Genomic DNA, 16710 nt, shown 5'->3' with positions numbered 1-16710 from the left:
AAAATCGCTCCTTAATTTAGCATAGGTAAGGGGAGGTTAAAAGGGCTGCCAGCAGATACTGAGCTATTCTGCAGGCTATTTCGCAACCAAGAGGATCAGGGCAGAACAGACCAGATGATGCACTGAGGAATGTGGAAAAAAAAGAATGGGGAACAGCTTTTTTGTTTTGGTTTGGTTTTTGGCTCTGAAGATTGGGCAGCGAGACGACACTATTTTGCTGCTCCAGTATCACTGGCTCTAGGGATTCATGAAACGCCCTTCCTGTGGGATGGAAAGGCAACGGGCCTTTGCCCCGAAGCTCTCTGGGGAGCGGAGACATCTGCCTTGCCTGAGCCTGTGTTACCCTTCCTGCCCTTGGTGACCAGTCAGCACAGAGCAAGGGGCAGCCCGCAGGGAGCCGGCTGTGCAGCTCACCACTTGACTGCTCCCAGCTTCCGTCTTGGCAGAGAAGGAAAAGCACTGACCTACACCAACGTGCTGCTGCACCAGCGGTGGGGAGTGCTCTGAGGAGAGCACGGCTGAAGGGCCCGGCTGCAATCCCTAAGGGAGCACCTCCCGGCCAGCGCACTTCCACTCCTCTGCGCCACGGACAAGGGCACGAGGCTAAAACAAGCCCCCGGGGCTGACACAGTGACCAGCTCTCTTTGGAGCGTGACCTCTGCACAGCTGGCTGGTGTAAGCAGATAAAAGCGCGGCTGTTTCCCTCCACGCTGTCCTCTGTTGACACTCCTGAGGAGTCTCTCTGTCCCACTGGTGGCAGAGGGACCACGCGGACCCCAGCGGTTGCTTTCACAGCCCTCATCACTCAACCCTCGTCATGCAACTCATTTGGCAAGCCAAGGAATTCCCCGGAGAGCGAGGGGCAGCTCACCCGGCACATGAAATCCAGCAGCGTGGCGGTGATGGCAGGGTGAGGCTTCATGGAGTGATGCATCACCAGAATGGCAGGCTCTGGAAGGAGAGAGCAGGGAGCCCTGTGCTGAGAGTCCCAGAGATGCCCACACCCCCTGTGCCCCCCCATTCCTGCAGACCCAGCCTTCTGCCCCTGGCGCGCAGAGGGAGCCCCCTTCTTTTGGCTTGTACGCACCCTTGCCCTCATCCAGCTCCTAAATAACAACTTAGGCTTCAAACAATGGCCAGAACCAACTTCCCTGCAGGCAGGAGCTCCCAGCAATGCCCCCGGCCGCATCAGTCCTCGCTCACGTGCCCCGAGCCCTGGGACGGCCCTGCAGTCCGGCAGCCTGCCTGCCCACAGGGAGGGAACGCTCTGGGCCCAGCCGCTGACCTCAAGGAAGACGCTTGCTGCTACCACAGATATGAAAGCCACAATTAAAAGTGGCTCCATCAAAGCAACTCTCCTGCAAGCCAGCAAATCCGAGGAGTTCAGGGCAGGGGAGGGAACTGATGCCCTTTGGAGACAATCTGTTGGGCTTTCCCCACCAGATCCCCCTACTTCTACCGGCTCTGGAAGGCATTAACCCCTTCTTTGACCCTTGCCCATTCAGAGAAACCCTCCCTGCGGCGTACCTATATTCATGATGCTATCCTTCTCGGGATTGAAGAAGAGCCAGTCATAGAACAGGGCCAGTTTGGCATTTGAAGCAGCAACGTTGGACTAGAGAAGAAAAAACAAATTGTCTGATGAATACAGTGCTGAGCACCCGATCCCTCTGCACGCCCGACGCGCCGGGCCCTGCTGCTGCAAGCCGGGGGGTGGTGATGCTCTTCCCACCAGCAGGACAGGGCAGAGCTGGCGAAACCCTCCCCGGGCACCCACTGCTGCTGTTTTTACAGAGAAGGTGGGAAATCCTTGAGCAAACCTGCCTGCTTTGAAAGCAGCTCCAGCCAGGGCAGCACAGAGAGCGGCAGAGGCCAAGGTAGCCCCAAGACTGGGAGATACAAGCCACGTGCTCTGCGAAGAGCAGCCTGGCTACAACCCTGAATCGCCTATAATTGGGCCCCGCACGTCACTTGGCGTTATCTGTTACGTGTTCATGGGCACAGCAACAGCCGTTTCCTTGGCAGCTTCTGCTCTGTTTGACAAGTGCTGCGGATCGCAGTCCTGCGTGGGACAAGGGACGACAGGCCCGGCGGAGAGAGTGGAAGCCAACGAGGCTGTAAGGAGGCATCTCGTTGCAGGCGCTCTCGCACCTTGCTGGGACAGGAGAGGCCCCACGCCTCGCAGACGGGTCATAAACAGAAATCAGAAACAAAGGGCTTGACAAGCTGAAAGCGAGAAGGTGAGGTTTATGCAGGGAAAGCAGATCCCAAAGGATCCGACGTGCAGCAGAGCCAGGACTAAAATCCAGACCACAGAACAAAGGCCAACGTCCTAACCGCTGCTCTGCAACTCTCCTTCAGCCCAGCCAGCAAATACCTAATCCCAACCTCCCCGGCAGCTTCCAGCATCAGCAGGTTACCCCCTTCCCTGCAAGGGAAGAGCTCCCAGGCGATTACGTGACTCGCTTTCGGGTCTGGCCCTCGCAACTCACCGTGCAGGTGGTGAGCAGCCACCCAATGATGGCCCAGCGCGGGAGGATGTCGGAGCTGAGCACCTCGTTGGAAGGGTGGACCACGCCACAGATGTAGCGTATGAGGTCGCAGCGCAGGGACTGACTGTCCGGGGTGGACAGGTACTGCCGCTGAAACCAGTCCTGGTACCGTTTCTGCTGGCCAAACCGGACCTGAAGGGAAAGGGAAAGACGCAGGTTTTGCTCAAGGCTCGGGGAAAGGCTGCTAGAACCACGGTCTGCCATCCTCTAAGCTGCCTCTTTCAGCAAACTCTGCTTCACGCCCTGCTCCCCGTCAGCCCCGTGCTGGCAGCGTCTTCAGAGAGACCGAGGAAGCAAAAAGGCCATTGTGCAGCGTTCTCACGCAGGGCCCGTCTCCAGCTGAGCGGACGGGACCACACGCCCCGCGTGTGCGGCACAGCACAGCCCCTGCGAGCAGCCAGCGAGCCGGAGGCAGAGCGAGGGGGAAGCGAGCTCTGCCTGGGTGTGTGAATACAGATAACAGTTAACCCCGGTGCCGTCGCTGCGCAGCTCCTGGCCTCTCTTGAATACGGCTGCTGTTGTCGGAGCTCCGATAACCCACCGCATCGCGGCCATTCAGAGAAAGCGCTTGCCTTGGAAAGCGGCCAGCCAGGAGCAATGTTCCCCTGCAAAGCTGTTTTGTGCCTTTTAATGAATACCAGGGATGTCTCAGGCCCATCTACATCAGCTCCCGCTGGGGAGCCTCTCCTCCTCCTGTCGCTGTTAGATGCCAGAAGCAACAAATACTCGCACCAGTAAAGCTCTGCCCTTTGCCCAGACCGGTGCTCTGCCCTCCCTCCCCGTGCCCAGTGCCAGCGTGGGAACGGGACTGGTGCACCACGGGCCGGGCAGGGACGAGTGGCCTCCTCCCCCGCGCTGGCACAGGACCCCCGGCGAGCACGAGGGAATTACCCGTGAGGTCATGAAGAGCAGCTTGGTTTCCATGTCGGGAGTGAGGCGACATGCCAGGAATTTGCGAGAAGTCCTCGACTGGAGGAGCTGCAGGACACCTGGGGAGAGGCAGAGAGGTCGGTCTGTGCTCGCACGGTCCCATGGACAGCACGGCACGAACGGGATCCGGGCAGGGATCTGCCAAAATCCATAGCGAGCTGAGTTCAGAGCATTAAGCTCTGTTTCCCCAAGGCTACAGGCAGTGGAAAAGGATCAAGATTTTGGCTGGAAAAGGTCACCTAAAACGTCTCCTGTCTGGAGCAAGCTTTTGTCAGAGATCACTAATGAGGACGCCAGGAAGGAGAGCCTGGAGAAAGGGAGAGAGGATGCACAGCAGGGCAGGGACAAGATCTGGAGGAGAAATGAGAAAGTTCAGATGCCAAGACCCAAGCCGTAACCAACAGAGCACGTTCCCCATCTCCCACCCCTCGGCCTGGGCACCAAAAAGCAGGGTTGGCATAGAGAGCACCCATCCTGGGCTGTGCCAGCACGTAAGTCCAGTTCCTCCCCTGGCGTGAAGGTACCCAGATGCAACAACAAAGATCAGACGTAACAGAAAACTCATGCGTGCACGAGAGAACGGAGGATGGGAAGGAGAAGGGGAGGCTGCAAAAGCCGCTCTCGTTCCCAGACAGCTGCAAGGAGCTGGAATTTATGACCTGAGCGGAGAGGCTTTGCTGCTGCTTGACAAGACCTGAAGCATTTACAGGGCAGCCAGCTCTGACGCAGACAGGCAGGCGCCAGGGACACCGCGCACACGAGGTGCGCTTCGTTCTCTCGCCGTTTGGAAGTCGTCCTTCTGCCGTGCAGCCGGAGCGTCACACCTGGGGGACGGCTGGAGGAGGGAGGCTTCAAAGCCGAAAGAACAGATGCCAGCTCCTGAGGAGCTCAGAGAAAGGGTGGAGCGAGCTGCGCATCAGGGGAAGAGAGCCACAAAAGCACCTTGCTTGTTAAGAGCTCCCAGCTGCTCAGAGGGAGGGATGGGTCCTGCGCCCGGAGCCACCCCCTGCTCCCGTTTTCTCCCATGCTGGGTGCTGCCGAGCTCTGGCCCTGGTCGCAGGAGCGTGGAGCTCAGCAAGACTGACTCGGATCGGAGGTTACAGAGCGATACAAACCCGAGAGTGCATGGACCGGCAGCTGCTAGAGATAACAGCTACCCTGCAGAGCAATTATTACAGGCTCTCGACAGCAGGCAAGAGGGCAAAGAAGTAGTCTTATGACCAACTGCAGGGGAAATTATTTTGGGGAGGGGACCTTCCAGGCTCCACACGAGCAAGTATGAATGAGGGCACGCCTGGACAGATCAGCTTCTGCTCGGAGTCCTCCCATCCGGCCCCCAGAGCCAACTGCAGGGTCTTCTGTGGGACAGGGAGGAGTGACAAACCCAGACCGGGCTCCTGGTGCGCTGCCAGACGCAGCCCACCTCTCTCCCTGCCGCCCCGAGGGCTGCCCAGCTGCCTGCGCTGGGTGTCCCCCCCGGGACGTGCGTGAACTCTGCCTGCTCCAGCGCTTTGCAGCTGAAACGGCAAGGAGAAACACGCTCGTGTGTGCGTGCGCTTACCCAGGTGTCGTCTCACCTCTACGAGCCATCGGGTAACGCCGCGGGCCACTGGTTGTGGTGTCAAGCAGAAGAAAAAGGGAACCAAAGGAGAAGGGGCAAAAACCAAGGGGAGTTTGCTAGTTGTTAGAAGACAATGAGTCAGGAGCACTGATGTTAGTCCCAATTTAGGTATCGTTTTGCTGGGTCGTTTGGCTAAAACTGGCAGCAAACCAGGAAACAACCCTGACCAGCTGCCCCTACCAGTGCGGGAAGCAAGCGAAGCCAGAGGGACGTTCGTTAGGTGCCCCAGGACGCTCCAAGCACGGACACAAAAGCTCAGCACTCAGCTGGGAAGAGCTAAGAAATGCTTCTAGCGACCGTACAGCTGCAGGAAGAGGCAGGGCTGAGCCCTGGAAATGTGAAACGTGAGCCTTCCTTAGGTGTAGGGCTAAGACTCCTCCGCCTCCGCAAGCCCCACAGGCTAACTCCGATAACCCAGAGAGGGGAACTGGGTCCCTGCAGCCCTTCGGCTGGCAAGTCTCAGCAGAGACCAGCAATGACAGGAGACAGGTTCTGGAGATGGAGAAGAAGCCACAGATCACAGAGCTTAAGGAGCATTTAATCAAATGATGTGCTGCGAGTTTCCCTGAGCATAATCTGAGATCTTTAAAGTGACATTAACACGGCCCCCGAGAGGAGAGCAGGCACTGGGAGCGGGGGGGAGAACACTTTAAAGCCCCATTTCCAAAGACTCACTAGAATTGCTGCAGACAGATAATGATGTGACAGCCCCTAGAGAAGTGAATAATTTATACCAATAAAAATTATAAATATAACACTCTCTCCATCGTGCCTATTTTAACCCAGACTGTGCAGAGAGCTCCACGGCTGAGTGTTCGGCACACCAAGCGTGCAAAGCTACTGGGAGAAATAAAATGCCGTTTAGATAAAGTGTCAGTTGCTGCTTCTTCTGGACTTCTTGCTTTAGAGCTATGGAGCTTCATCAGGCTCTTTTCTGGAGAGCCTGAAGGACTCAGACACTTCATATCTTTGGGCTCCAGCTTCATCTCAGCTTATAAATCAGTTAGTTAAAAAAAGCAACAACAACAATTACGGCAGTGTTGAGTCCAGAACAAGCAATACAATTTAACGACCCTCGTCGTGGCCCAGCCGCATTCTCATGATCTACCATTACAGCTGCCTGAAGTTATCTGTTTTTCAGGATGGTTTAAAGCCCAGACGCCTACAAGGCCTCTGCAGCATTTAAAAAAAATGGCAAAAGCTGCCAAGCGCCAGAGCTGACCATGGGAGACTGGTCCAGGCCCTGCCCCTATTCCTAAGCTCCCTGCAGCCAGCAGAAAGCTGCTTTTGGAGGCATCTTCTTCTAGTTAGTGACGAGAGGGGCTCTGGAAGCAGCCACGTGGGCCTGGACGCTGATGGAGGTGGGATCACACGGTGTAATTATAGCTCTCTTTGCATGCTCTCCTCTAAGAGATCATCTGGAAGGAACCCACGCACCCAATGTGTTTTGCTTCAGTAGGGCTGTAATAGAGCCTGTCGGCTCTAGCACGGTCCTGACATCTGGGCCAGACGGGGTGTGCAGAGTGAAAAACAGCTCCTGTGGAGGATTTTTGCTCCAACTCTCCTTGGAACGGGCTGACAGTCATGGCAGCCTTGCCACAAGGGCATGTGAAGGCAGGAGGGGGCTTGCCTGTGGCTAGCGGGGCTCCGGCAGAGGCTCTCCCTTGTGTGCGGGCAGGGCAGGACAGAGCTGGCTGCCCCTTCGGCCCTGGCCCTGCCTACCTGTGAACTGCGCACTGAGGACCTGCGGGTTGTGGATGATGTCCTTCCAGAGCTGCTCGAACTCGGGTATCCTTGCAACGTTTTGCAGCAGCCGCACAAGGTCCCGACCGATCATGAAGCAGTCCATGAACTGGGGAAAGGAGAGGAAAAAAAATCTCAATTACTGTTTACCTGCTCCTGAGCAGGGGGGAAGGGAGAAGGCACTGGGGGGCAGGAGGAGGGGAAGGGAGGAACAGTCAGTCCTTCAACCTTCCCGCCGGCTCCAGATGATTCACTCTTTGCACAATATCTACACTCCTGCCCCTGGCAGCCTGCCCCTCTTTTGAAGCTAGCAGGTTCTGAGAGGCAGGGTGACAGGCGGGAAGGTCAGCAGCTATTTTAAAATGTTCTCTCTCTTGTAAAGCAAACAATCAGCCCATAAATCTGACATTTTCTCTCCAGGACTGCAGCCAGTCTCTGAAGCTAAGACTTGACACTTGGTCTTTCCCACCCAGCAAGGGGGAAGGGGAGAGCGGGCAGGGAGCTGCAGAGCCATCAGGGCCTGCAGGGTTAGGATGCCGAATGCAAGGAGTTCTGCCTACACCTAGCTTTGCTGGCTTCTCCTGCATGATACGGACCAAAAAGTGGCCTGGAGCTGGCTACCGTGTTCTCTGTCAGCCTGCGAGGACACTGGCTGCCTCCCTAAGGGAGGAACTGATGTTCTTGCAGCTACGGTAAGCCACAAGCACTAAGGTGCCACAGCAGCAGAAAGAGAATGGTTTCAACCCTTGTGGCCTGAATAAGAGAGACTGAGATGAGGCAGCCCCACCAAAACAACTGCTCTCCCCCTCTACAGCGGGGAGTCTGACGGGATAGCTGGCGTAAATCGGTTCACAACCACACACCACTGCCTGTACAGTGCAAGCCGGGAGGTGACTCCGAGGAAGCAGCATGCCTCAGGCTTCCAGCTGCACGAGGAACACGGGCAAGGCCACCACGCGCAGACACGGAGTCCCCAGAGAGGCAGGTCTCTCTTCCCAGTCATCCCCTCAGTCCCCCGATTTGCTCACCCGTTCACGGAGGAGGGAGATGCAGAAATCCACCTCCTTTTGACGAAGCACCTGGAGCTGGGACGTGCCGTGATGGTCCACGATGAGCCGTAGGTACGTGTACACCGCCATGGCTATCAAGAGGCTGCTTTTCAGTACCCACTCTCTGCAAAGGAAGGGGAAAAAAAAAAACCAAACCCACCTTCAGCTGCCTCTGTGAGGGAACCACAGCCAGAAGTGATATAAACATGGAGACTCAGGACAGAGGAAACTGAGGCACAAAGGAAACAGCAAGGGCAGGGACTCCAGCCTGTTGTGCCAGCCCAGAGAACGTTTATCCATGGACCATTCCCTGCTCCGTACTGGGTGCTTGCTATGCTTTGGTCCAACTCTTCCTCCCCCAGGACAGTCCCATCACAGTCTATCGGCTGGGTGCTCGCACCCCAAGCTCTCTGGCAGGGTGGCAGACGTGTTCATGCAAAGCCCTGGGTGGATTTCCAGGGCCACAGAGATGTTCGCTGCCACAACAACCTAAGGTATTTGCAACTACAAGCAATAAAGTGCTCAGGAGCGAGTGCAGGGAGCAGCTGCCCCACGAACAGACTTGACCTTGATGCTAACACCAACCACCACAGGAGCCTCTTTACTGGTCTCCATAGCCAGAACAGCACCGAGCAAGAGACAATGCACCAGGACAAGCTACAAAGGACCTTCCCGTACGATCGGGCCCCAAACGCTCTCACGCACACCCGTGCAAGAGGTGTTTTCACGCTCCCCTGCCGCCCGTCTGCCAAGTGGATTAATCCAGCAAAATCAGCAGCATCCCGAGCAGCAGGTCACACAGGGCCTGTTAATGCGATGCGGCAGCTCTCGAGCCCTGCGCTGGGCTGGGAAGCAGCTCCCGCAGCACTGAGGGCAGAAGAAGAGCTGCCCCTGCCCTGCCTTGACCAGGGAACGGCGCGTGGCGCAGAAGGAAAAGAGCAGTCACGACTGTCGGGAAGCTGGAAGCGCCGAATGGCAAAAACTGGGGAAAAACAGATGTGATTGAGATCAAATACTAGGGAGATTTGTGAGAGGGCAGATGTAGCTGCGTAGAGAGGGTCTGTGGTGGGAGAGACATCACAGCCCCATCGCGGGCACGGCAGGAATCTGTCCTACCTCGGGGAAGCACAGGGGCAAGCGGTGCTCTGGTCAGCGCAGGGGCTCTGTACCCAGGACCGGCTTTCTGGAAGCAGATTTATTTCTCAGCCAACTGGCTTCGCGTCCTGAGCGCGGGCAGGTGCTTCAGCCCCGCTCCCTAGGAGCGGCAGAGCCCACCGGCAAAGCGTTTCCATCGGCTGCTCCGCCGCTGTCTCCTGCCCGCGCCGCCCTGCCTGCTCCGTGCGGCAGCGCCCTGTCTGCTGGGTGTGCCCGCGTTCTCAACCTCCCTTATCTAAGCGCAACAATAAATATTCTCGGTCCATAAAAAGAACCTCGTCAGCTTGGTTATTTGCGCTGGATGCCAAGAACGGGCCAGGCCGACTCGGTGCCTCCAGCGTGATTGATCACCCACAGCATCCCCTGGCTCAGTGAGCTGTAAATCAGAAGTCCCGTGGAAGTGCCACCGCTGCGTGCAGCAGCTGTAACGCCACGGCCACCTGAAGAGACACCAGCCCAGCGGCAAATGAGTCAGCTGCCCTAAATCATCGGGGGGGGAACCCGGGAAGACGTGACAAGTGTTTGCTTTCCCAGACTCTTCTCCCCGCATCTAGCTGGATGCTAGGAGCAGGTTAATTAGTCGGCTGGGCGGGCCGGCCTGGCAGCATACGGCGCTGAGCGGAGGTTATGTTAGGGAGGATGTGGGAGTAATTAAGGCCGGGCTCCCAGGGGGCTGGCAGGTCAGCATCTCCCCCTTTTCCCAGTGAGGGCCATGCAGAAAATAAAAATGCTGTCAAAGGGGGGTAAAAGCCACCCACAGCCACAGGATTCATCGATCCGACAGGCAGAGAAAATGAAAACACTCGGAGGAAGCATGGCATTCGTGCCGCCATTAGCAGCAAGAAGCCAAAATAACACCCGGCTTTCGAGAGGTAGCGGACTTGCCTCCTCTCCGAGGTGGGCAGTGCTTGAAAAGCAGCTTTGCTGTAACTGTTTTTAATTAAACCAAGCACTCAACACTCTGAATGTAGCATCAGATCTTCACATACGTGGCTTTAATTAAAGCTCTGGCTTTCCCCTAATCAAAGCACATAAATCCCAGCAAAGAGCTGCAGGTTCTCCCTTGGGCTCACTTCCAATCCTCAGCTCTCCTCGTGCTCAGACAGTTTCTGTGCTGCTACAGTACGTATCACTGACACTCCAGCAACACCTTCAACAGGGGCCGAGCCTTTTCCTCTCACATCTGCTCCTCTGACAAGCTCCTCTCCTCAAGTGACAAAGCTCAGCTGCTATTCAGTGCATGGAGCTTTCTCCTGCAGCCCCGCGGCCAGATGTGGCTTTGGATCCCCACTGAGAAGCTGCTGTTTCTCCCACAGTCCAGCTGTTTGCAGGTACTTGTTTGCAAGACAAGACCTGCAACGTGCTTTGGCGAGATGAGGAGCGCTCCCGAGATGCTCCAAGGCGCGAGGTGGCAGCAGCAAGTAGCACCAGCACACGGGAAGACCACATTAAGAGCTGGTAGGGGCTTAAATACGGTTGGGAACAGAAGAGCTGAGCTTAGCACAAAGGCAGCCGAGGCCATACTGTGAAGAATCGAAGGTCAGCCAAGCCCAGAAGATCTCAGAGGGTCTCTCCTTCCCATGCATGGTGGGGCACTAGATGGCACTCGCAGCAGCACACACCCGCACAGCTATTCCCGGAATAAAAAAAAAAAATCACTAGGACTGTTAGCTGCAACCAAATAAATGCTTTAACAACTTGATTGTTAACCGCAGCAATAAGTGATTTTAGGAGAATCACTGCTATTATAGACAGCGCTCGGTGAAAAGCTATAGGCTATTTAAAAATAATGACTCTGCCCAGCCAAAAGCTGCAGTTAGGAATTCTGCTTATCATCAATTAGCGGCTGCTTTGCCAACAAAGGACAATGCTGAGCCCATAGGACAATACTTCCCAGATGGCCTGTCCACAGCAAATTAAAGTTGCAGCCCTGATGAAGCCGGAGCTGTTTAAACACAGGAAGCTTTTTGGGCAATTAACTCTGTCCTACTCCTCCAAAAGGAACACCTCCCCCGCAGCTCGGGAAACTCAGGAAGAAAATATTCCTGGGATGCTGCTCCGGAGCCATGCGTGCTCCTCAGCCACACGAGGCGATGCCACCCCACTGCCCAGAGCGTGGGCTGACCACCTACCGGGTGCCGCACGTTCGGGAATAGCCATGTCCTCGCACACGGCTCGGGGAGAGGTATCAGTGTTATCTGACGTGACGCGCAGCCCCTTTTCCAAACCCTGCAGAGGAGGTTTGCTAAGGGAGGGACTTCAGGACGCTCTCCCACATACAACCTGCAGCAAGAGGGCTTCGAGAGCTAGAAATTCATGCCACGGCTTGAAAATATGCTTGGTAACACAGTAAGGGAACGCAGAGGTCTTTTGCACAGGAAACCCCATCAACATGCTCCCACGCAGGCCATCACCGCAAACACACCGCCCCGAAATCTGCCTCTCTTGCAGCGAGCAGGACAACCACCCTCTTAGCAGGCGGACGAGCAGTGCTCCCGCTCGCTTCGTGCCTGGCTGCTGCTCTCTTCAAAATGCACCAGCCTTTGCCAGCGCCTCCTGACCAGCCGTACCTTTGCTCAGTCAGTATCTCCAGGACGTTCTCAGCCAGCCAGATATTCTTCGCTGTCACATCCCCACCTGAAAGCGAAAGAGCAACAGGGAAGAGAAAAGCCAGTCAGCTCAACGGGTGAGGTTGTGTTGCCAGACTCAACTGAACCACTGACCACTTCGATCCCTGCATCCCCAGTACGGCAAAGCTAATTAAGGAGTTCGCTCCCTGTCTGGTGCACACACTCCTGCCTGGTCCCGCTCTGCCTGCCACACGTGCTTGGCTGTTCCTAGATATAGCACATTTCTAGGTACAAATGCCTTTCTGTTAGGGGATCAAGGGGGTCTTTGCTGCAACAGTATTCTTGCAAAAGAACTGTGATAATATGGAGTCAGTAATTAGCTTGCTGGAAAGCAAAGGAGAAGCCAAAAAGGGATGAGATTCAGTAGCTGGAAAAGAGAAAACATTTGCAGCTGCTGAGCCTACAAAGGGGAAACAGCATCTGCAAAGAATGCCCAAACTCTCAAATAAAGGCCAGGTGTCGAAGCGGTGTCTCACGCCCGCAGCGTGGGCCTTCAGCATGAAGCTGGAGCCTTTGGCTGACGTCGCTGGGAGCAGAGCGGGACTCCTGCTCGCAGGGGCACAGAAAACGCCTAAAGCAGGCAAGCCAAAACAATGGGATCATAACAATTAAGGCATCGTAAAAGCGGTGAGAAGTGAGACAGCAGCGTCCTTCCAGAACAGAAGGGGCCCTGAACAGGGAGGTGCAACCGAGGGGAAACAAGGGATGCCTTCACCAGTGGTTTTTAAAATGTTCTCTGTTTACACTGTGACAACAGGGCCAGGGCAGCTTGGCTCGCACTCAGGACTCTGTCCCCTCCCTCTCCATTCTTCCTCCCCTGAAGAGCAGACACGGCAATTTCCAATCCAGGCTGCCCAGCCCCGTGTCACAGGCGCATACAATAAAAACACAATGTCAGGTTTTACGGTGGGACATTAATTCCTCCTTCGTGGACGTCAGCGGCCAGCACCCGCGCCAAATAGAGAACACGGAAGAGGCACCGTTCCTGTGAATCCGGAAAGGCGTGTGCGTGTGTATGTGTGCACGGCTGTGGGGTGCTTACACCGAGGGCCGGGGGAACACACTACAGGCTACCATACGGCCAGTGCCAGCTCCCTGGAGGAGCTACTGACTTTACGCGGGGTGAAGCAGCCTCCTGTGTCTCTGATGAGTTACAGAGGAGCCGCACGCATGGCTCTTGCCATCCCAGAGGTCAGAGCAGGGACTAAGGATGATCCTGGTGCTGTTGCGCAGTGCTACGGGGTGAAAGCTGGCAGCAACAGGAACCAATACGCTTCCTGGCTGTTCCAGCATTTGCCAGAAGCCTCCTGGCTCTCTCTGTGATTCACCCCTCATAGAGGCTGTTGGGAGCAACAGACGGTTGAAGAGCTTATCCTCTGCTCCATCCTCCCCGGAGAGATTTCCTCACCAGACAGGTTGGGGCAGGCTCGGTGCCTGCCAGCGAGCCCTGCTCCTGCCTGTCAGCTGGGTACAGAGACACTCGGGAAGCCTGTCCGGACCTGGCTGCACGGCAGCACAGGCTCTGGCTCTGACGCCAAATGCAGCGTGCCACGAATCAGCTCTGGTACGCCACCGACGGCGCCCAGCCTGCTGGCACGAGCAGGGGGGATGCAGGCAGCGGTCACCTCGCTCCCGTGGCACAACTCACCTGCAATCTGCTTCATGAAGGTCATGCAGACACCATCTGCACCGAGCACCCCGCTCTTCACCAGCTCCCGCAGCAACCACACCAGCTGGGCAGAGGGAGAGATGAGTGCAGCTTTTGCCACAGCCTCCCCCGCGACACCTCTCCCCAACGCCGTGGCTGCCTTGGCCGGCAAACGCCGCCGCCTTTCCCTTCCGAAAGCGAGTCCTTAACATGGAGCAAAGGAGCTCCACCGGTGCTGACTGCCCCTCAAGCCCTCCACACTCAAACACCCTCTGCTCATCCTCTGCCTGGTTGGGGTGAAAGGGGCGATTCCGGGGAGAAGACCTTCTCCTCACCTGGGTCCGACACGTGTCCTGCAGCTTCAAGTACTTCTCCATGAGAATATGGTTGATCTTGTTGAGAACGATGTTCATGCCGTCTCGGCTCACCAATGCCAAGTCCCGGTAGCACTGCAGCAGAGAAGAGCAGCAGGAGATGGTTACAGATGAAGGACCATAACGGAAAACATCCAATGGTTTTATCAAACCTGACCAGATAACAGCAAATAAACGAATCTCAGGGAAAGAACGTCAAGGCAGGCGGACTCCCATGGGGTGACCTGAATCGGCATCCCAGGGCCAGGCAGGGACAGCCATTAATTCTCTGGGGCATTATAAACTGACAGCTGGATTCACTGGATTTAGCCCCAGGAGCCAAACGTTTCTCGCTCCAGAATGGACACTGTCGGGTGTCCCTGTCCCCTCATCCCAGCCTTCCCTGCACCCTGCCACAGCTCTGGAGAGACCAACACTAGAGAGCAAAGACAGACAATGGTCCTTCAGGAAGGATCGGTTAATAAACAGTCACATCCAGATCGCTTAAGCCCCCCGCTGCTCCAATCTCCCTGGCACCAGCGACAACTGGAACCGCACTGAAGATGCCTGCAGGACCTGGGGTCCTTACAACATGATGCTGGTTCAATACGGCTGCCTGGGAGCTCCATGTAGATGCAGGAGTGGCGATGGATCATCCCATGCCACCCGCTCCTGCTCACACAAGACTTTGGAGGTCAGACAGAGCTGAATTTGGAGACTGTCTGGCTCAAAACCATGCTACCACATTGGCTTGTTTCAGGTTAGAAATCCAGACATGCTGCCCATGGTCCAAACCAGCAGATTTGGTGGGGCTGTGCTATGGGAAGAGGGAACCATCGTAGGGAAAGGAAGGACTTTCTCCACTCTCATCTGCCACCAGCAGCCAGACAAAACGCTGGCCAGAGAGCAAAGGTGCTGGCTCTCCCTTCCTCTCTGGTCAGGACAGCAGGGGGTGGAGGGTGATTAGGAAGTAATTTGCTAAGTGGTTCTGCATGAATGTTAATTTGTGCCAGTAAATGTCATGATATTCCAGAGAGCAGGGGTCTGGTCTCTGCATCCTCCTTTAGAGAGTTAATGAGGCCTCAAAAGATCTCTTTGATTAGACTCCCTGTGCTCAGGCTTTCTCCCTCCCTTTTTCATGTAGCACTGTGTTAAAAAAAAAAAAAAAAGGAAAAAAAAATCCCAAACAAAAAACCAGAATCCAAGAGGTGTAGACTCTTTGGGGCCTTTAATTGCTTTTGAAATGCTAAATGAATACCCACAAAGCAGAGCCAGACTCAAAGTCTCCACACAGACGACTACCTGGCCAGGAATGCACATCATCTCCCTCCGCTGCATCAGCTTTGAAAAAGAAATACATACATCACCCCGATGGGAAAACGCAGGGGCTAGAGCTGGTCCAGGACACAGCCGGCCAGGGAGCACGCAGGATGCCAGCTCCCCTGTGCTCTGCCCGGACTCAGACGAAGCTTTTACTTCGTTTGGAAAACGCCGGTGTTGTCAGGTCCCTACCCTGCCTGGATCCTACCTCCTGTGCTTGATGACAGGATTACGACCACCCATCGCCCCTGGCACTTCCCTCTCACAGGCAGGTGCATTTCTATACCCTTAGGAGCAGCAAGGAGATGAACATTTTTCATCTCAATAGCTTTTCTTGGTGGTCAGTAGCTTCTTCTGTGTTCAAAGAGTTCATGCTTTTCCGGGTGAAACATCTAGGCTTTGGTTTTCCACTGGATGTGTGCGAGGTGCAGAGTCCACATCTACATTTAAAGCCACCACGAGGTCCTGTGATACGGTCCTGACAGCGTGGATTAGTTCCCGACCGGCTGGGCTGATTCTGGCAGCATCCTCAGGAGAAGGGCTGGAACAAACAGCTAGAAGAGACACTCTAAGGGATTTACTTCTGGTTGAGTATTTAGGTCCCAGTAGGAAGGACACCATAATCCTATTATCTAGGGAAGTTTGGCAGCTCTTCACCTAGCTTACTGCAAACTTCCTCAAATCCCGTAAGTAAACACTGCAGAAAACCAGAATTCGAACCGCACCTACGATGTTGCTGATCCTTGGCCCAAAGTAAAACGGGCCAGAGGAGAACAAATCCCATTTTATCAGGGTCACGGCAGTATGGCGTGTCACCGACTGGTTGCTTAGACGGGTCAGACTGGACCCCTGCCTAACAGCCTCCGGCACAAGGATGGTAGCAATAATCCAAAGGAAGGTGCTTGGAGAAAATCTTGAGGACTCCAGTAGCTAGGGGGGTGGGGAGAGAATCTGAATTTCTTGATTATTGCCAAGGTTGCAAACAATCCATCGTCTCCTCCCCGCTCTCGGCAGATTGGAGCCGCCACTCGCACAGGCCATTTAATTAACAGGAAGGAACAAATGATAAATGTTCGCTTTAAATGAGGGGAGAAGAAAAATAAAAGAAAACAGCCATCGAGTGGAGGAGAGAGGCCCCCCTCCCGCCCAGCGCCAGGGCAGAAGAGACACACGGCGGACAGACGCCGGAGGAGATGGCAGGGAAGCGCTACGCTCATCTGCGGGGAGGGCTCCGTGCACTCTGATCCCGGAGCAGAGTGTTAATTAAAGTGAGAGGTGCCAGGCGGAGGAGGGAGATCTGACGGATCAGTTGCTGTCACTTTGATATTTGAAGGCGGTCAAGTGTCCCTCCTCACAGCTGGACAAGTTTAGCACAGCTAATCTCTCCTGGCTGGAGTGTCAAGGCAACAAAGAGGGAGGAGGAGACCTGCGTGCTTCAGCCGATCCTCCGTCGCGGTGAGGGGAGGGCTGTGCCACCATTTCTTTAATCGATCAGCGAGGGGATGGGGCAGCTCAAGCCCCCTCCCAAAGAGGAAGGGAGATGTGTTTTAAACAGCTTCTCTGGGAGGAAGAGGGGGTACCTTCACCTCCCCTCCAGCAGACGTAGGTGGGGGACAGCGAGGCCACGGTGCGAGACGAGCCAGACCCGCATGCCGGGGACAGACATCCACTGAAGAAATTCAAGGTGACCAAGCAGATGGCGTGAGATG

At 55.5% G+C, this 16710-nt stretch overlaps 1 protein-coding gene across 2 annotated transcripts in view; it reads right to left on the bottom strand.

Moving 5' to 3' along the window:
• INTS3 (integrator complex subunit 3) overlaps positions 1 to 13773 on the bottom strand; it is a 32345-nt gene extending 18572 nt beyond the window's left edge. Inside the window, exons 1-9 of one of the 2 annotated variants that reach the window (XM_050912108.1) lie at positions 13664 to 13773; positions 13329 to 13413; positions 11621 to 11687; positions 7875 to 8019; positions 6826 to 6955; positions 3444 to 3541; positions 2493 to 2684; positions 1528 to 1615; positions 872 to 951 (exon numbers count right to left, since the gene is read on the bottom strand). In XM_050912108.1, the coding sequence (XP_050768065.1) occupies positions 872 to 951; positions 1528 to 1615; positions 2493 to 2684; positions 3444 to 3541; positions 6826 to 6955; positions 7875 to 8019; positions 11621 to 11687; positions 13329 to 13413; positions 13664 to 13741 (963 nt within the window). In that variant the 5' untranslated portion in view covers positions 13742 to 13773. The remainder of the gene's footprint in view (positions 1 to 871; positions 952 to 1527; positions 1616 to 2492; positions 2685 to 3443; positions 3542 to 6825; positions 6956 to 7874; positions 8020 to 11620; positions 11688 to 13328; positions 13414 to 13663) is intronic. The other variant, XM_050912107.1, reaches the window with a different exon arrangement.
• Between the last annotated feature and the right edge of the window lie 2937 nt (positions 13774 to 16710).

The sequence above is a fragment of the Gymnogyps californianus genome, chromosome 29, assembly GCF_018139145.2.
Source record: "Gymnogyps californianus isolate 813 chromosome 29, ASM1813914v2, whole genome shotgun sequence".
NCBI classification, from domain to species: domain Eukaryota; kingdom Metazoa; phylum Chordata; class Aves; order Accipitriformes; family Cathartidae; genus Gymnogyps; species Gymnogyps californianus.
This window is presented reverse-complemented; position numbering and strand designations above follow the sequence as displayed.